General features: G+C 45.1%; 1 protein-coding gene across 3 annotated transcripts in view; it reads left to right on the forward strand.

The window, feature by feature from the left end:
• The first annotated feature begins 1,577 nt into the window (after window positions 1-1,577).
• The window catches only part of LOC122560851 (Golgi apparatus membrane protein TVP23 homolog A-like), a 58,213-nt gene continuing 39,165 nt past the window's right edge, over window positions 1,578-20,625 (forward strand). Inside the window, exons 1-2 of one of the 3 annotated variants that reach the window (XM_043712018.2) lie at window positions 1,578-2,075; window positions 2,210-2,295. In XM_043712018.2, coding sequence (XP_043567953.1) covers window positions 2,067-2,075; window positions 2,210-2,295 — 95 coding nt within the window. In that variant the 5' untranslated portion in view covers window positions 1,578-2,066. The remainder of the gene's footprint in view (window positions 2,076-2,209; window positions 2,296-20,625) is intronic. The other 2 variants (XM_043712017.2, XM_043712015.2) reach the window with 2 other exon arrangements.

Here is a 20,625-nt window from a genome sequence, read left to right on the forward strand (position 1 = left end):
CAGACCAAGAAATGGACAATTTGTTGTTGAAGATGCTGTGACTATGACTGGATAGGTAGTGATGGTGTATTCCACACCTGGACAACAGAGGAAGAAGTTGCTGAAACCTGAGAAGAGTACAAATTGTCAAAGGAAGGATAATGTATCATGGCTACAATTACAGAAGTCTGCAACATTTTTGACTTTGGTTCGAACTTTTTTCAGTGGTGCGACGGGGCAGACAATTGAATGATTTAAACGTAAATTGCAGAAAATATTTTTGGTAATTGTAGGTGATAATATATCATATTGACTGGATTATTCTATGCAATAATTATAATAATAATTTTCCTTTTCTAACTGCATCTTCATCAATGAAACAAGATTCCTGTTTGCTGTTTCAGTATGAATTACCCTATTTATCCACATTAAGAATGGTCTGCTGTTTTTTTTTTAGGAACCTATTTGCTCCAGATACTTCCAAATCCCATTAACCCCTTTTGTAACATACTCCCAACACATTGTTTAGTATTATTAGCAGATCTGACTAGTCAAATGTTATCATTTGAGAAACAGTCTTAACCATCTCAATGTAAAGTCCAAATTAAGACAACTGGCAAAAGGTGGGAGTTAAAAAAAAACACACAGCGAGCTGTTATGGTTTTAAGGTAAAGATAAAGTCACCATTGTCTGAAAGGATCAAAGTGCTACTCTTTAATTAGAGAGCGATGACTGGTGGTAATTTAACCGAAGGGTCACACCGAGGGGGACCTGGGACCTTCTTGGTAACCTCATGATTTTAAACATACTGACTGAAAGGATGGTATAAGTAGAATGGGAATGATAATCTTCCAAAAGGGGGGATGACTCAGCAGGTCTGGCAACATCAAAGGAGAGAAAGAAGATGTCTCCTCTCCACAGACATGCTGAGTTTTCCTAGCAATTTTTGTTCTTGTTTCTGATTTCCAGTATCTGCATTTAATTGTCTTTTTTAACCTTTCAAATGGGGTTGGATCAATACTTGGAGTGGGTAGAATCATCCCTTCAGTATGGAAGCAGGCCATTCAGCCCATCAAGTCCACACCGACAGTCCAAAGAACATCCCTCCCAAACCCAACCACCCACCATATCCCCTAACCTTACATCTACTATGGCTAATCCACTTTGCCTACTCACCCCAGAACTCTATGACAATTTCAGCATGGCCAGTCCACCTAACCTGCATATCTTTGGACTGTAGGAGGAAACTGGAGCACCTGGAGGAAACCCATGCAGAGTCAAAGAGTGATACAGCATGGAAACAGATCCTCAGCCCAACAAATCTACATCGATCAAAATTCCAAATAATCTAGTCCCACCTGCCTGTTCCTGGCCCATATCCCTCCAATCCTTTCCTATTCATATACTTTTAAATGTCTTTTAAATATTGTAGTTGTACCCACATCCACCACTTCCTTTGGAAGTTAATTCCACTCGTGAATCACCCATTGTCTAAAAAATTGCCTCCTATCGTCTTTTAAAATTCTCTTTCCTCTCGCCTTAAAAAGGCGCCCCCAAGTCTTGAAGTCCCCCATCCTAGGGAAGAGACAACCACCATGAACTATGTCTATACCTCTCATTACTGTGCAAACTCCGCACAGACAGTCACCCTGAGACTGGAATCGAACCCGGCTCCCTGGCACTGTGAGGCAGCAGCGCTGACCAACCATCTGCAGGGTTTGGGTTGGGTTGGGTGGCACGATGGGCAGAATGGCCAGCTCTCTCGGTGGTACAGTTCACTGGATTGCTGTGTTTTTCAGTGGTGAGGAGGCAGGGCGGGGAATGCTGATCATTTGGTTGCTGTGCTGGGGTCGATGTGAATGATAGATGTTGCTGCCCATGAGTTACGGTGAACGCTGCTCGTGCTCTCCTCTCCCCTCCCTCCCTGGGCTGCGCTCGCGCCGGATCCGTTTAACTGCCGTACAGGCCCCTTGGCAACCGGCCCCTTCCCTTGACAACTGGTCCCCCTTCGCAAACGGTCTCCCTTGACAACCGGCCATTGCTGTGACAGGAGGCGGAGGAGGCTTACGGCTCCGACACCGGGGATCATGAGGCAGGTGAGGAAGGCCCGGCATCTTTCTTCCTTCTCCTCCTCGTCGTCGTCACCGCGGCCCCGGCTCCTTCCAGACCCCACCCGGCCCTCTCTCCGTGTTTTTATTAATTAACCCCACCCCCTCTTAACTGTCTCCAGGCTCTCGTCGACGACACCGAGGACGTGTCCCTGGATTTCGGCACCGAGGAGGAGGAGGAGCTGGCGCTGAGGAAAAACAGGATCAGGTAAACGTGGCGCCGGGGGGTAACACTAACCGCTTCCCATGGGCTACAGGTGAGCTCAGGGTAACACTGACTGCCCACTGGGCTACAGGTGAGCTCAGTGTAACACTGACTGCCCACTGGGCTACAGGTGTGTCTGGGGTAACACTGACCGCTCTTAGGGCTTCAGGTGTGTCTGGGGTAACACTGCTCGTGCCTAGGGCTACAGGTGTGTCTGGGGTAACACTGCTCGCGCCTAGGGCTACAGGTGTGTCTGGAGTAACACTGACTGCCCACTGGGCTACAGGTGAGCTCAGGGTAACGCCAATAGCCCCCTGGGCTACAGGTGTGTCTGGGGTAACACTGTCCGCGCCTAGGGCTACAGGTGTGCTCAAGGTAACACTGACCACCCCCTGAGCTACAGGTATGCTTGGGGTAACACTGACAGCCCCCTGGGCTATAGGTATATCTGGAGTAACACTGACTACCCACTGGGCTACAGATGAACGCAGGGTAACACTGACAGCCCCCTGGGCTACAGGTGTGTCTGGACTGCCCACTGGGCTACAGGTGAGCTCTGGGTAACACTGACAGCCCCCTGGGCTATAGGTGTGTCTGGAGTAACACTGACTGCCCCCTGGGCTACATTTGTGGCTGGGGTAACACTGACCACCCCCTGGGCTGCAGGTATGCCCGGGTAACACAGACCACCTCCAGGCTACAGGTATGTCCGAGGTAATACTGACCGCTCCCTGGGCTACAGGTGTGTCCAGGGTAACACTGACTGCTCCCTGGGCTACAGGTGTGTGGGGGGTAACACTGGTAGCCCCCTGGGCTACAGGTGTGTCTGGAGTAATACTGACTACCCACTGGGCTACAGGTGAACTCAGGGTAACACTGACAGCCCCCTGGGCTATAGGTGTGTCTGGAGTAACACTGACTGCCCCCTGGGCTACATTTGTGGCTGGGGTAACACTGACCACCCCCTGGGCTGCAGGTATGCCCGGGTAACACTGACCACCTCCAGGCTACAGGTATGTCCGAGGTAACACTGACTGCTCCCTGGGCTACAGGTGTGTCCGGGGTAACACTGACTGCTCCCTGGGCTACAGGTGTGTGGGGGGTAACACTGGTAGCCCCCTGGGCTACAGGTGTGTCTGGAGTAATACTGACTACCCACTGGGCTACAGGTGAACTCAGGGTAACACTGACAGCCCCCTGGGCTACAGATGTGTCTGGAGTAACACTGACTGCTCACTGGGCTACAGGTGAGCTCAGGGTAACACTGACAGCCCCCTGGGCTACAGGTGTGTCTGGAGTAACACTGACTGCCCCCTGGGCTACAGGTGTGTCTGGAGTAACACTGACTGCCCCCTGGGCTACAGGTGTGTCTGGAGTAACACTGACTGCTCTTAGGGCTACAGGTGTGTCTGGAGTAACACTGACTGCCCCCTGGGCTACAGGTGTGTCTGGAGTAACACTGACTGCCCACTGGGCTACAGGTGTGTCTGGAGTAACACTGACTGTCCCTGGTCTACAGGTGAGCTCAGGGTAACACTGACAGCCCCCTGGGCTACAGGTGAGCTCAGGGTAACACTGACAGCCCCCTGGGCTACATGTGTGTAGCTAACTGATCTATAATTCAGGAAATTATAGACCAGTTAGTCTGACCTCAGTGGTGGGAAAGATGCTGGAGTCTATTATAAAGGATGAAATTACTGCACATCTGGATAGTAGTAACAGGATAGGACAGAGTCAGCATGGATTTATGAAGGGGAAATCATGCTTGACTAATCTTCTTGAATTTTTTGAGGATGTAACTATGAAGTTGGACGAGGGAAATCCAGTAGATGTAGTGTACCTGGACTTTCAGAAAGCTTTTGATAAAGTCCCACACAGGAGGTTAGTGAGTAAAATTAGGGCGCATGGTATTGGGGGCAAAGTACTAGATTGGATTGAAAATTGGTTGGCTAATAGGAAACAAAGGGTAGTGATAAATGGCTCCATTTCGGAATGGCAGGCAGTGACCAGTGGGGTACCGCAGGGATCCGTGCTGGGACCGCAGCTTTTTACAATATATGTTAATGATATCGAAGATGGTTATAGCAATAACATTAGCAAATTTGCTGATGATACAAAGCTGGGTGGCAGGGTGAAATGTGATGAGGATGTTAGGAGATTACAGGGTGACCTGGACAAGTTAGGTGAGTGGGCAGATGCATGGCAGATGCAGTTTAATGTGGATAAATGTATGGTTATCCACTTTGGCAGCAAGAACAGGAAGGCAGACTACTACCTCAATGGAATCAATTTATGTAAAGGGGCAGTACAGAGAGATCTGGGTGTTCTTGTGCACCAGTCAATGAAGGCAAGCATGCAGGTACAGCAGGTAGTGAAGAAGGCTAATAGCATGCTGGCCTTCATAACAAGAGGAATTGAGTATAGAAGCAAAGAGGTGCTTCTGCAGCTGTACAGGGCCCTGGTGAGACCACACCTGGAGTACTGCGTGCAGTTCTGGTCTCCAAATTTGAGAAAAGACATTCTGGCTATTGAGGGAGTGCAGCGTAGATTCACGAGGTCAATTCCTGGAATGGCAGGATTACCTTACACTGAAAGACTGAAGCGACTGGGCTTGTATCCCTTGAGTTTCGAAGATCGAGAGGGGATCTGATTGAGACGTATAAGATTATGAAAGGATTGGACACTCTGGCAGTAGGAAACATATTTCCACTGATGGGTGAGTGCCGAACCAGAGGACACAGCTTAAAAATATGGGGTAGACCATTTAGGACAGAGCTCAGGAGAAACCTCTTCACCCAGAGAGTGGTGGCTGTGTGGAATGCTCTGCCCCAGAGGGTAGTGGAGGCCCACTCTCTGGATTCATTTAAGAAAGAGTTGGATGGAGTTCTCAAAGATAGTGGAATCAAGGGTTATGGAGATAAGGCAGGAACAGGATACTGATTAGGAATGATCAGCCATGATTATATTGAATGGCAGTGCAGGCTCGAAGGGCTGAATGGCCTACTCCTGCACCTATTGTCTATTGTGTGTCTGGAGTAACACTGACTGCCCACTTGGCTACAGGTGAGCTCAGGGTAACACTGACTGCCCCCTGGGCTACAGGTGTGTCCGGGGTAACACTGACTGCTCCCTGGGCTACAGGTGTGTCTGGGGTAACACTGCTCCCTGGGCTACAGGTGTGTCTGGAGTAATACTGACTGCCCACTGGGCTGCAGGTATGCCTGAGTAACACTGACCACCCCCGGGCTACAGGTATGTCTGAGGTAACACTGGCCGCTCCCTGGGCTACAGGTGTGTCCGGGGTAACACTGACTGCTCCTTGGGCTACAGGTGTGTCTGGGGTAACACTGACTGCTCCCTGGGCTACAGGTGTGTCTGGGGTAACACTGACTGCTCCCTGGGCTACAGGTGTGTCCGGGGTAGCACTGACTGCTCCCTGGGCTACAGGTGTGTCCGGGGTAACACTGACTGCTCCCTGGGCTACAGGTGTGTCCGGGGTAACACTGACTGCTCTTAGGGCTACAGATGTGTCTGGGGTAACACTGACTGCCCACTGGGCTACAGGTGTGCTCAAGGTAACACTGACCACCCCCTTAGTTACAGGTATGCCTGGGGTAACACTGACAGCCGCCTGAGTTACAGGTATGCCTGGGGTAACACTGACAGCCCCCTGAGTTACAGGTATGCCTGGGGTAACACTGACAGCCCCCTGAGTTACAGGTATGCCTGGGGTAACACTGACAGCCCCCTGAGTTACAGGTATGCCTGGGGTAACACTGACAGCCCCCTGAGTTACAGGTATGCCTGGGGTAACACTGACAGCCCCCTGGGCTACAGGTGTGTCTGGAGTAACACTGACTGCCCCCTGGGCTACATTTGTGGCTGGGGTAACACTGACCACCCCCTGGGCTGCAGGTATGCCCGGGCTAACACTGACTGCGCCTGGGGTACAGATGTGTCTGGAGTAACACTGACCACCCCCTGGGCTACAGGTGTGTCTGGAATAACACTGACTGCCCATTGGGTTGCAGGTATGCCTGAGTAACACTGACCACCCCCAGGCTACAGGTATGTCCGAGGTAACACTGACAGCCCCCTGGGCTACAGGTGTGCCTGAGTAAGACTGACCACCCTCCTGGGCTACAGGTGTGTCCGGGGTAACACTGACTGCTCCCAGGGCTACAGGTGTGTCTGGAGTAACACTGACCACCCTCCTGGGCTACAGGTGTGTGCGGGTTAAAACTGACCGCTCCCTGCGCTATAGGTGTGTCTGGGGTAACACTAACCGCCTCCTGAACTCAGGTGTGCCTGGGATAACACTGATCACCCCCTGGGATACAGGTGTGGCCGGGGTAACACTGACTGCCCCCTAGGCTACAGGTGTACCTGGAGAAACACTGACTGCTCCCTGGGCTACAGGTCTGTGCGGGGTAACACTGACTGCCCCCTGGGCTACCGGTGTGTCTGGAGTAACACTGACCACTCCCTGGGCTACAGGTGTGTGCGGGCTAACACTGACAGCCCCCTGGGCTACAGGTGAGCTCAGGGTAACACTGACTGCCCACTGGGCTACAGGTGAGCTCAGGGTAACACTGACTGCTCCCTGGGCTACAGGTGTGCTCAGGGTAACACTAACCGCCTCCTGGACTCAGGTGTGCCTGGGCTACAGGTGTCACCGGGGTAACACTGACCACCCCCTGGGCTACAGCTGTACCTGGAGAAACACTGACCGCCCCCTGGGCTACAGGTGTGCCCAGGTAACACTGACTGCCCCCTGGGTTACAGGTGTGCCCAGTAACATCTTGGTTCTGGAAAGTTAGTCCAGTGATAATTTTCCTAACCCCTTATATATTAGAAAAACTGTATGAGAAGTATTACACTGTATTCACCTTTTACTTGGTATAAGGGCCAAGAGTTTCCAGGCCAAAAGTACCCTGACTGAGTGTTGTCATCCTGGCCAAACCTGGCTCAGGCAGCCAATGTCATGCAGGCACACCCAAGACTGTTTAATCCAATGGTCAATTTATGTATTTTTTTAAACTATGGGTCTTTTATGTTATTGGACTTCTGAATTTTTGTCATTTACATTTAAACAGCTCAGCAATGAAGCATGTCATGTGCGTGTTTCCCAATTTTAAATGTGTCTTGAAGAAATAACTGCAGTTAGAAAGTACTATTGTCATATCCTTCGACTTGACTCAGGAACTGTTCTGGATAACTTATAGATCGTATTTTACAGCTGAGAGAGGGACCTTTTAGTGCCTGTGCTGATATTCTGAAAGAAGTTTTAAACTAGACCCAGTCTACCTCGATAATACTTTGCTAATGTCAACTCTTTAAGAAGTAATCAAGAGGTCTACTTTGTGGGTATATTTTTCAATAGGAAAGGAACAAATGCAGGTAAACCGAGCAGAGCTGCACATCAGGCATGAATTTGAATGGCTTGTTGATATTTGGCTAGTTCCTATGTTGTCCTTTCACTTATGTATTTGGACTCCTGAGTTGCTCTGCTACTTTCTTTTTGATAGTTAGACATTTAGTCTAGAAGTCAAAATGAGCTGAAATTATTTGCTTAGAGATATATTAGTTAACTAAAGGCAGTTGGGAAGGATTTTTAAAAAATAAATAAAGTGAGAAAAATTTATTGGAGCAGTATTGCCAACAGATTTGTAGTGCAAATTAACTTTCAAATTTGATATGGTGGATGGAGTCTTACAGCACAGGAACACAAACTGATCCACACTGACCAGACATCCCAATCTGACTAGTCCTGTTTGTCAGCATTTGGCCCGTATCCCTCTAAACCCTTCTTATTCATAAACCTATCAGATGCTTTTTAAATGTTGTAATTGTACTTGCCTACACCATCTCCTCTGGCAACACATTCCATAAAGCACCACTCTTTGTGTGAAAATGTTACCCTTCAGGTCCTTTTTAAATCTTTCCTCTCTCTCCATAAATCTATGCAGTCTAGTTTTGACTTCCCACACTGGGAAAAAGTCCTCAGCTATTCACCCTAAAAATGCCCTCTCATGATTTTATAAACTTCTATAATGTCACCTCGCAACCTCCGATGCTCCAGGGCAAGTGACCCCAGCCTATCCAGCCTCTCCCAATAACTCAAACTCTCCAGTCCTGGCAGCAGCCTTTTCTGCACTCTTCCAAGTTTAGCAGTATGTTACTGAATTCGAGGTGTACAATAAAGGGAATGTGACAGAATGGATAAAAGGTTGGCTTTAGACTTAGAGTAATTGTTAATGGATGTATTAGGCTAGAGGAATGTAAGAATCAAATTTGGAACCATTTCTGTTTTTTTAATAATTTATGCTTTTAAAACAATACAAAAATTTAAAAAAATCAAATGATAGAAATATTCAAAAGAGTATGCATATTGTGGATGGAGAATATTAACTTTTTTAGTTAACATTTCAGGTTTTGTCAGAACAGTGGCTGCATGTAGGCATTGTGGTAGTTGTGATTATGTTTTAAAATAATTTTACAAGAGGGTCACAGGGTATAGGGAGTAGACAGGAAATGAAAAGCTACAATCACATTAGCTACAATAAGCTAAATAGGTGATACACCTTTTTCGAATGTTCAGATGATTGTCGTCAAACATTTCATGTAAATATTTATCAAAATTACTTGACATCTTTCAGCTTCCATGCGAAAGTATTGTAATTAACTTTAAGGTACATGGATTACGGAAGGGGCTCAATCAGAGTTCTTTGTCTTTCAGGTGATGGCAGAGGGAGTGGGGTGGCAAGGTGGGGAACCTCTGCATGAAGGTGATCGTTGGGTCAGAATGTAATCAGATTTGGCTGTATATAATTTTTTCCTCCCACCGTATCCATGAATTAGCCTAATTATTATCATTGTTCACCTCTATACAGCATACTAAAGGCTAACTATTGCTGACAGTTTCACCTTGAATCACTGCCCTAGGAAGAGGAGAAATCTGAGTGATACAGTCATTAATCTCATAGTATCTCTATGTTTTAAGACTGATAACTAGAAAGCCTTCTTGGTGTGATTTTTGATTCTTGAGCATTTATGTTAACTAAAATTCTTGTTTGTAATTTATTTTGTTTCTTGAGCATTTATAATGATGGAAATTCTTGTCTCTTTGGTGTATGCTTGCTCAGCCTCTGATATTCATAAGGGTACTACCAACATTTTCTCTCACACCTAATTTCAAACAGACAGCTGCAGCATAACAACAGCTGCTGAAAATTCTCTATTCTATTAAATCTGTAGGCGATTTAAAAGAAAAATCAGCATTTTATCTGATGCTGATTTGAATAAGCTAATTGAATTAAGTTGTAAGTAACCTAGCAGAAAATGTAATGTCTGTAAATTGTACTTTATGAATGCATTTCAGCCTCGATTTCCAGCATAACTCTGTGCGGAAGCATACTAAAATGGAAAAGGCAATATTTGTCTGTCTTGTAAAAGATTAAAATGCATGGAAACTATTGTCTTCTGAAAATATTTGCATTATATTTTCTCAGAAAATGATACTTCCTTATGGGTTGAGTGATAGAATAACTATGCACAAGTATCATCACAAATTTAATTAATAAATTTCTGTGTGGAATGTAAAAGGACACAGCTATTTTTAATGGACTATTTATTTTCAATACAAGTGTGATTGTAGAATGACAGAAAAATGAACATCACCCCTCACCATCTGATGTAATTTAGCACCTTGGAATTTCCCACATTTGTTTAAAACTAACAAAATGTGGATGATCTTGATCTTTGCCGTAATGGTCTTTTAAATGGTTATGGAACATAGAACAGTACTGCACAGTACCTTTGTGCCAATCTTTTATCCGACTCTCAGATCAAACTAAGCTACATACCCTTCATTTTACTATCATCCGTATGCCTATCCAAGAGTTGCTTAAAAACCGCTAATGTAGCTGACTCTATTACCACTGCTGGCAGTGCATTCTATGCACCCATCACTCTCTGTGTAAACAACCTACCTCTGACATCTCCCTAAACCTTCCTCCAATCACCTTAAAATTATGCCTCTTCATGAGAGCCATTTCTGTCCTAGGAAAAAAAGTGCTGACTATCCATTCTGCCTATGCCTCTCATCACCTTGTACACCTCTATCAAGTCACCTCTCATACTTCTTTGCTCCAATGAGAAAAGTCTGAGCTCCCTCAACCTTTCTTCATAAGACATGCCCTTCAGTCCAGGCAGCATCCTAGTAAATCTCCTCTGCACCCTGTCGAAAGCTTCCACATCCTTCTATACTGAGATGACCAGAACTGAACACAATATTCGAACTGTAGTTTAACCAGGGCTTTATAGAGCTGCAACATAACCTTCTAGCTCTTAAACTCTATCCCCCTGCTAATGAGAGCAAACACATTATATGCCTTCTTAACAACCCTATCAACTTGGATGGAAACTTTGAGGGGTCTGTGGATGTGGACCCCAAGATTCCTCGGTTGATCCACACTGCCACGAATCCTGCCTTTAACTCTGTAATCTGCATTCAAATTTGACCTTCAAAAATGAATCACTTCACACTTTTCCAGGTTGAACTCCATCTTAGCCCAGCTCTGCATCTTGTCAATGTCCCATGGCAACCTACAACAGCCCTCCACACTATCCACAACTCCACCAACCTTTGTGTCATTGGCAAACCTACCACCCCACCTTTCACTTCATCATCCAAGTTATTTATAAAAATCACAAAGAGCAAAGGTCCCAGAACAGATCCCTGCGGAACAGTACTGTCAACGAGCTCCAGTCTGAATACTTTCCATCTACTACCACACTTGTCTTCTATGAGCCAGCCAAGTCTGGATCCAGACAGCCAAATTTCCTGTATTCCATGCCTCCTTACTTTCTGAATAAGCCCACCATGGGGAACCTCATCAAACGCTTTGCTAAAATCCATTTACACCACATCCACTGCTCTCCCTTCATCAATGTGTTTTGTCACATCCTCAAATAATTCAATAAGGCTTGTGAGGCATGACCTGCTCCTCACAAAACCATGCTGGATATCTCTAATCAAACTATCCTTTTCCAAATAATAATAAATCCTGTCTCTCAGAATCCTCTCCAGTAATTTGCCCAATATAATAGAAGAGAAAGTGAGGTCTGCAGATGCTGGAGATCAGAGATGGAAATGTGTTGCTGGAAAAGCGCAGCAGGTCAGGCAGCATCTAGGGAACAGGAGAATCGACGTTTCGGGCATTAGCTCTTCTTCAGGAATTCCTGAAGAAGGGCTAATGCCCGAAACGTCGATTCTCCTGTTCCCTAGATGCTGCCTGACCTGCTGCGCTTTTCCAGCAACACATTTCCAATATAATAGAGTGCTTATCAATATAATTAGCGTGTTTTAGAGACTTAACAATCAAGGACTTGGGAGTCTGCATCTGTCCCATTATAAAAATAAGTTATTTCATATTTCTATTCCTTGGAAAGACTTGAGACTAACTGGTATGTGAATGTACACCTGTGGTGTCACATTTATGGCTGTGCTACAGTTAGGCATCGAGCACCAATGTGTCAAATGAGGAGAGCTGAATGAAATATACTTGGTGAAGCTGTAGTGTTTTGAGGGTAAAGGTGTATTTATTATGAACTTGTGAGGCCTAGAGAGGTAATATATAGTGCACATACGTTCTTGTGTTCAATGGATAAGAATTGTTCTCTGGTCACTTCTTTATCTTACTATGTCAAACACTCTTGTGAATGAGTGACTTGCTTCCAGTCCACCATCGATATTACTCATTAGCTAGCTTCTAAAGGAGTTGCACAAAGCTGACTTTCCATTGAAACCTTTGCCAATTTGCTCTCTCTCTCCATTAAGATTGTGAGCAGGAACTCAGCAGAAAGAGGAGTAAACTATTACATTTTTACCCACTGCTACTGTACATTGCTTTTGTAAAGAGCTGTAAAACTCTGCCTTGTGAAAGTACTCACCTTCCCCTCGATGTGGAATGGTGAACAAGAAATGAGGCGTGAGGAAATTAAATTCATAGACGTTTTATCATACAGCCATGCAATAATTAGCAATACATTTATGTTGTGGCATTGCAACTTAGCTGTGGCACCTTTGGTTTTAATAATCAACTATGTAAATTGGCCTGGGAACTGGTGCAGCAACGTTTTATTTTCAGTGCCAACTTCCGCAATGCAGTGAGTGGCATATGTGGAAATAAACCTGAAAGCTGCTTAATACAGCATGGATGACAACTTGGAACATAATGCTGCTTGGCTGCTCCATTATGTCTGTGAATGCTGCAATGTAATTTGGAGAACTAAATATTAATTTCTAAGAAGGAAAAAGATGTAATAAGTTGACATTGAAAAACAAGGTGGCTGGTCATCAAGCTGGTTTTAATCTTACTAAATCTCATACAGAAGCATTATATAAAATGCTGAAGTAACATTATTTACGTTGGCTAATGGTTTATGATTCCACTTCTTTAAAAATGCTCAGAATATCCATATGCACTATCTGTTTCTGCATTTTGTGAAATTGCGATAACCATCGTATAACAGTAGAAATTCCCCCTTTTGCTTGCACAGATGGCACAGAAACATAACATTCCGACCAACATTTTTAAGCTGGTGTTTTTGGTCTGCATGAGCCTCTTACAACCTTGCATCCTCTTGCTTTATCACTATTACCTGCTATTTTGTTTCTCTTATGTACTTATCCAGTTTTTCATTAAATGCACCTCTGCTATTAACCGCAAACATGCCATGTTTTATTGAGTTGTACACTCTTACTATCCCCAGAGTAAAGAATTTCTCCTCAATTCCTTTATTGAACTTATTAATAACTATATTGTATTTATTGATTTAAATATTAGGTTCCCCTATCAGTGGAAGCATCTCCATGTCCACTCTATTGAACCCATTTATGGATTTAAAGACTTAAATTAGGTCATTTCAGCCTTTCTTCTGTGGAGGAAAGAGCCTCAGCCTGTTTAGTTTATACTAAGTTGCACTCTGTCAGTTCTTGTGTCATTTTTTGTATATCGTGTTTAGATATTCTCCTTTGTTCCCATGACCTTTTGTAATATGGAGACCAGAACTATATGTACTAAGTGTGGTCTAACCACAGTTCTACACCTGTTTAATATAATTTTCAAACTCTTATCTTCTAGAAATGAAATACCAGAAGAAAAGTTGCATTCTTTCAGTTCTTGTGTCATCTTTTGTACATCTTATTTATGTCCTCTCCATTGTTTCCTTGATCTTTTGTAATATGGAGACCAGAACTATACTCACTAAGTCTGGCCTAACCACAATTCTACACCTGTTTAACATAACTTTCAAATTCTTATCCTTTAGGAATGCAATCTCAGAAGAAAGGTTAATTGTGTAGTGCTGCTTCAGACAGTACTACAGAGAGTAGATGATTTGACAGGTGGAGACAAAGCTCTTAGCCACTAGCTGTGTGACTAACACCTGTTTCTTTAATTATATAAATGAAGAAATCCACTAGGGCCCACAGGTAGCACACATCTCTCAGGAATGGGTGCTTGAAGTGGTACTTTGCAATCAAGATTGTCCTTTTGCAGTGCTTTATTTGCACTCTCTCTGACTTTACTAACCTACATTGCTATTTGTAATGATTTCTGAATCTGTACCCTGAATCACTTTGCACCTCTATTGCAATTAGATTCTTATTTTTCATTCAAAGTTGTGCCATTTCACATTAGTTTTCCATCTATATGTCCACTCTGAGTTTTTTAAATGTTGCCTTGTTGTGGCCTTCCTCTCAGAATTAATGTAAGCCAGATTTAACTCTTGCAACACTTGCAAAAGCATAATTTAGTCACTGATGCCCAGTTTGGGTTCTGCCAAGACCACTTGGCTCTTGACTTCATTATAACCTTGGTCCAAACATGGACAAAAGAGCTGAGTGCCAAACGTGAGGTCAGACTGACTGACCTTGACATCAAAGAAGCATTTGACTAAGTGTGGCATCAAGGATCCTTAGCAGAACTGGAGTCAATAAAAAAATAGAACAGAAAGCTTTTCTCTGTTAGAGTTATACCTAACACAAAGGAAAATAGTTTTGTTGGTGGCGAATCATTCCAGCCCCAGGACAGTACTGTAGAAATACTTCAGGATGGGTCCTCGGCTCAACCATCTTCAGTTGCTTCATCGATGACATCTCCATCAAAATAAGAATGTATGCTGACAGTACAACGTTCAGTACCATTGACTAGGCTTATGTGGACAGGAAATCTAAGCATCTCCCCTTGAGTTTCAATGGCATTATGATTGCTGAATCTCCCTCTATTGAACATCCTGGAGGTTACCATTAACCAGAAACTGAACTGAATTAGCCATATTAATACTGTGGCTATGAGAACAGATCAGGGGCTAGGAATCCTGCATAACTTCTCTCCTGATTCCTCAAAGTGTCTCCACTTTCTACAAATTGCAAGTTAAGAGTGTGATGAAATGCTGTCTACTTGCCTGAATGAACAAAGCATGCAACAACAATCAAGAGGTTTGACATCATCCAGGACAAAGCTACCAATTTGATTTACGCCTCACCCATCATATTACCATTCACTTCCTTCACCGCCAGCACACAATGGCAGCAGTGTTCCAAAGCTCCTTCAACAGCTCCTTCCAAACCCACAATCTCTACCACCTAAAAGGGCAAGGGTCTGGGTCAAAATTCTGCAACTCCCTTCCAAACAGTACTGTAATTGTCCCTGCACCCCAAGGACTACAGTTGTTCAAGAAGGAAGCTCACCACACCTTCTGAAGAATAAAGGACGGTCAACACCCAGCAACAACCCACTATCTATGTACAAGTACAATTAATCATTTGTGAATTTTTTATTAGATTACTTACAGTGTGGAAATAGGCCCTTCGGCCCAACAAGTCCATACTGACCCTCCGAAGAGCAACTCACGTGGACCCATTCCCCTAACACTATGGGCAATTTAGCATGGCCAATTCACCTAACCTGCACATTTTGGACTGTGGGAGGAAACTGGAGCACCCGGAGGAAACCCACGCAGACACTGGGAGAACGTGCAAACTCCACACAGACAGTTCCCTGAGGCAGGAATTGAACCCGGGTCTCTGGCGCTGTGAGGCAGCAGTGCTAGCCACCGTGCCACCCACAAAGTTGCATGTTGGTTTGCACAAATTAGCTCCAACAAGAATGAATTCACTGACTCCTGACAAAGGGCAGGACGTGACCAGAAACAGAAGTTGCTGGAGAAGTTCAGCAGGTCTGGCAGCATCTGTGAAGAGAAATCAAAGTTAACATTTGGGTCCGGTGACCTTTTCTCAGAACGGATGGTAGCTAGGAAAATGTTGGTTTATATGCAGAAGATGGAGTGGGGAGGGGGTAAGGAGTAAATGTTAAGTAGGAATAGAGCCCAAAAAGTGGGAAGAACAGTTGGATAGACAAAGGAATCGATAACGATCTGACTGGGAGGGTGAATGTTAGTGGCAGGGGGCGAGGTCATGGGGTAATTCAGGCCCTAAAATTATTGAACTTGATAGAGTCAAGAGGGCTTCAGGGTCCCCAAGCGGAAAACAAGGTGGTGTTCTTCCAGTTTGTACTGAGCTTCGCTGGAGCACTGCAGCAAGCCTGAGACAGAGATGTTAGCCAGAGAACAGGGTGGTCTGTTAAAACAGCAGGTAACTGAAAGCTCAGAGTCTTATTTGCAGGCAGAATGTAGATGTGGTCACCCAGTCTGTGAAGTGGTCGCCCAGTCTATGCTTCATTTACCCAATGTAGAGACCACATTGTGAGCAGCAAATGCAGTAGACTAGATTGTGAGAAGTGCAGGCAAAGTGCTGCTTCACCTAGAAGGTATGTTTGGGCCCTTGGATACCAAAGAAGTAGGTAAATGGGCAGGTGTGTTTGCTTCTGATTCCCAAGCCCAAATCATTTATGTCACCAGCAAACAACAGTAATCCAAACACCTCATCCCACCTTCTAACAAGTAATTTTTGTTACAATTACATTTTTGCTGGTTATTTTATTATTTTGATGTATTCTACTTTTAAATGAATGGAACAAATGAAACTTGAAACTAATATCAAGTTGCTTGCTATCCTTTCCAGAGTTTTTCTTTAAAAAATGAAAAACTTGGACTGAACCCAGAAGTAAAATTAATTTCTGTGAGTAGCTAAATGATTTAGTGGAGTAATTATTTGCCAAATAATCAACCATAGAAGGCTGGTGGTTTTGTCCAGTTCAGGTGGTAGATTAGCTCAGTGGTAACTCAGGGAAATAAATATTGATGTTTTCAAAACAGTTCACATTACAAAAGAGGAAGTGTTGAAAGTCTTAGAAAACATAAAGGTAGATAAATCTCCTGGGCCTGATCCTAGGACGTTGTGGAAGTTAGGGAGGAAATTGTAGAGACCAGCAGAAATATTTGTATCATTTGTAAACATGAGTGAAGCGCCAGGGTATAATATTGTGCCGTTGTTTAAGGAAGGTTGTAAGGAGAAGCTTAGGGACTAAAGACCTGTGAGTCTGACGTTGGTGGTGGGTACGTTGCTGGAGATGATTCTGAAAGGTAGTATTTACATGCATTTAGAGAGGTAGGATTGACTAAAAAGAGTCGAGAGGTGAGAAGGAGGAGCGAAGAACTTCTGGGAAGGTGAGTCTAATGGTTTAAAAACCTTAGTGCAGGCGTCGGGGCCTCCATTTGCCGAGAGGTGTGAGGGAGGAGCAAAGGACTTCTGGGGAGTTTTTAAGTGGGTGAGATCCTGCAGAATGTGGCAGGTGAGAGACATTTCACATGTTTCTGTCGACTACATCTGCAGGAAGTGCACCCAACTCCAGCTCCTCGAAAACTGAGTTAGGGATCTGGAGCTGAAGCTGGATGAACAATGGATCATCCGGGAGGCTGAGGGGGAAATTGAGAGGATGTACAGGGAGGTGATCACTCCCCAGACACAGGATAAGGATAGCTGGGTTACTGTCAGGGGGAGGAAAGGGAACCGACGGTCAGAGCAGGGATCCTCTGTGGCCGTTCCCCTCAACAATAAATATACCATTTTGGATACTGCTAGTGGGGACAGCCTACCGGGGAAAGCCATAGTTGTCAGATCTCTGGCACTGAGCCTGGCACTGTGGCTCAGAAGGGAAGGGGGATGGAATAGAAAAGCGCTAGTGGTAGGGGACTCGATAGTTAGACGGATTGACAGGAGATTTTGTGGTCAGGAGCGGGACTCCCGGAAGGTAAGTTGCCTCCCTGGTGCCAGGGTTCAGAATGTCGCTGATCAGGTTTACAAGATTCTGAAGGGGGAGGGGGAGCAGCCAGAAATCGTGGTACATATTGGCACCAATGATATAGCCAGGAAAGGGATTGAGGATCTGAAGAGTGACTACAGAGAGTTAGGATGGAAGCTGAAGAGCAGGATGAGTAGAGTAATGATCTCGGGTTTGCTACCGGTGCCACGAGATGGTGAGATGAGGAACAGTCAGTGAATGCAACTTAACACGTTGCTGCGAGGCTGATGCAGGAAGGAGGGTTTCAGATACCTTGACCATTGGGATATCTTCTGGAGAAGGTGGGATCTGTACATGAAGGACGGGTTGCACCTAAACTGGAGGGGTACAAATGTCCTGGGTGGGAGATTTGCTCATGCGATTCGGGAGGATTTAAACTAGTTTGGCAGGGGGGAATCGGAGCCACATTTCTGAGAGGGGGTCAGTTGCAGACAGGACAGTGACAGGATATATTGAATCTATCAGGAAGGTTTCTCGTGTGATGAAACAAAGGGATCAGTTAAAGTGTGTCTGCTTTAATGCAAGGAGTGTCCGGAATAAGAGTGGTAAACTTAGTACTTGGGGCTACGGTGTTGTGGCCATAACGGAGACGTGGGTTTCACAGGGTCAGGGATGGTTGTTTGATGTTCCAGGATTTAGAACGTTTAAAAAGAACAGGGAGGGTGGAAAATGAGGAGGAGGTGTAGCATTGCTAATCAGAGAGTGTATCACAGCTACAGAAACGAAGGTTGTTGAGGAAGGTTTGTCTACTGAGTCTACTGGGTGGAAGTTAGGAACAGAAAGGGAACAGCCACCACATTGGGGGTTTACTACTGACCACCTAGTAGCAGTAGAGAGATTGAAGATCTATCGGCGGGCAGATTCTGGAAAAATGCAAAAGTAGCAGGGTTGTTGTTATGGGTGATTTCAACTTTCCCCATATCAACTGGAACCTCCTAAGTGCAGATGGTTTGGATGGAGCCATTTTTGTCAGGTGTGTTCAGGAGGGTTTCCTTACTCAGTGTGTAGACAGACTGATGAGGAGAGAGGCCATTTTGGATTTGGTGCTCAGCAACGAGCCAGGACAGGTGTCATATCTCGCGGTGGGAGAGCACTTTGGTGAAAGTGATCACAACTGCCTCACATTCAGCATAGTCTTGGAGTGTGAAAGGTGTAGTTACTGAGGGAAGATATTTAATTGGGGAAAAGGATGCTATCAGACAGGAGTTGGGAAGTACAGACTGGCATCAATTGTTCCACAGAAAGGGCACAACAGACATGTGGAGATTATTTAAGGAGCAGTTGTTGCAAGTGTTGCACAAATTTGTTCCTCTGAGACAGGTAAGAAGGGGTAAGATTAAGGAACCTTGGATGACGAGAATAGAGGAGCTTCTCGTCAAAAGGAAGAAGGCAGCTTACGTAAGGTGGAGAAAGCAAGAATCCAGCACAGCTTTAAAGGATTACAGACTTGCTAGAAAGGAGCTCAGAAATGGACTGAGGAGAGCCAGGAGGGGGCACGAAAAAGGTTTGGCAAGAAGTATTAGGGAGAACCCAAAGGCGTTTTACTCATACGTGAGGAATAAGAGAATGATCAGGGAGAAGGTAGGGCCGATCAGGGATAACGGAGGGAACTTGTGCCTGGAGTCTGAGCAGATAGGGGAAGCCCTAAATGAGTTGTTTGCTTATGTTTTCACCAAGGAAGGGGAACTTGTTGTGAATGAAAACTTAGAGGAGCTAGGATACAGTTTTGACCAGGTCAAGATTGGTGAAGATGATGTGCTAGAAATTTTGGAAAACATTAAGATTGATAAGTCCCCAGGGCCAGACCAGATTTATCCTAGGCTGCTCTGGGAAGCGAGAAAGGTTGCTGAGCCGCTGGCGAGGATCTTTGCCTCCTCACTCTCCACTGGAGTCGTACCGGAGGATTGGAAGGAAGTGAATGTTGTTTCACTTTTCAAGAAGGGTAATAGGGAAATCCCTGGCAATTACAGACCAGTCAGTCTCATGTCTGTGGTCAGCAAAGTTGTGGAAAGAATTCTGAGGGATAGGATTTATGACTATTTGGCAAAGCATAGTGTGATTAAAGGCAGTCAGCATGGCTTTGTGAGGGGCAGGTCATGCCTCACAAATCTTATTGAGTTCTTTGAAGAGGTGTCAAGACAGGTTGATGACGGTCGAGCAGTGGATGTGGTGTATGTAGATTTCAACAAAGCATTTGATTGGGTTCCCTATGGTAGACTCATTCATAAAGTCAGGAAGTATGGGATACAGGGAGATTTGGCTGTCTGGATTCCGAATTGGCTGGCTGACAGAAGGCAGAGAGTGGTTGTAGATGGAAAGTATTCTGCCTGGAAGACCGTGTTGAGTGGGGTCCCGCAGGGCTCTGTTCTTGGGCCTCTGCTCTTTGTCGTTTTTATAAATGACTTGGATGAGGAGGTTGAGGGGTGGGTTAGTAAATTTGCAGATGACACAAAGGTTGGAGGTGCCATTGATAGTATAGAGGGCTGCTGCGGGCTGCAATGCGACATAGACAGGATGCAGAGCTGGGCTAAGAAACGGCAGATGGAGTTCAACCTGGATAAATGCGAAGTGATGCATTTTGGAAGGTCGAATTCGAATGGTGAATATAGAATTAAAGACAGGATTATTGGCAGTGTGGAGGAACAGAGGGATCTGGGTGTGCAAGTACATAGATCCCTCAAAGTTGCCACCCAAGTGGATAGGGTTGTTAAGATAGCATATGGTATTTTGGCTTTCATTGATAGAGGTATCGAGTTTCAGCTCTACAAGTCCTTGGTGAGACCACACTTGGAATATTGTGTCCAGTTCTGGTCGCCCTACTATAGGAAAGATACAGAGGCTTTGGAGAGGATGCAAAGAAGGTTTACTAGGATGCTGCCTGGACTGGAGGGTTTGCCTTATGACGAAAGGTTGAATAAGCTCAGGCTTTTCTTTCTGGAGAGAAGGAGACCTGATCGAGGTATACAAAATAATGAGTGGAATAGGTAGAGTCAATAGCCAGAGACTTTTTCCCCAGGGCAGGATTGACTGGTATGAGGAGTCATAGTTTGAAGATATTAGGAGG

Source organism: Chiloscyllium plagiosum, unplaced genomic scaffold (assembly GCF_037043375.1).
Source record: "Chiloscyllium plagiosum isolate Xiang-an unplaced genomic scaffold, Cpla_swu_hap1 HiC_scaffold_20, whole genome shotgun sequence".
Lineage (NCBI taxonomy): Eukaryota > Metazoa > Chordata > Chondrichthyes > Orectolobiformes > Hemiscylliidae > Chiloscyllium > Chiloscyllium plagiosum.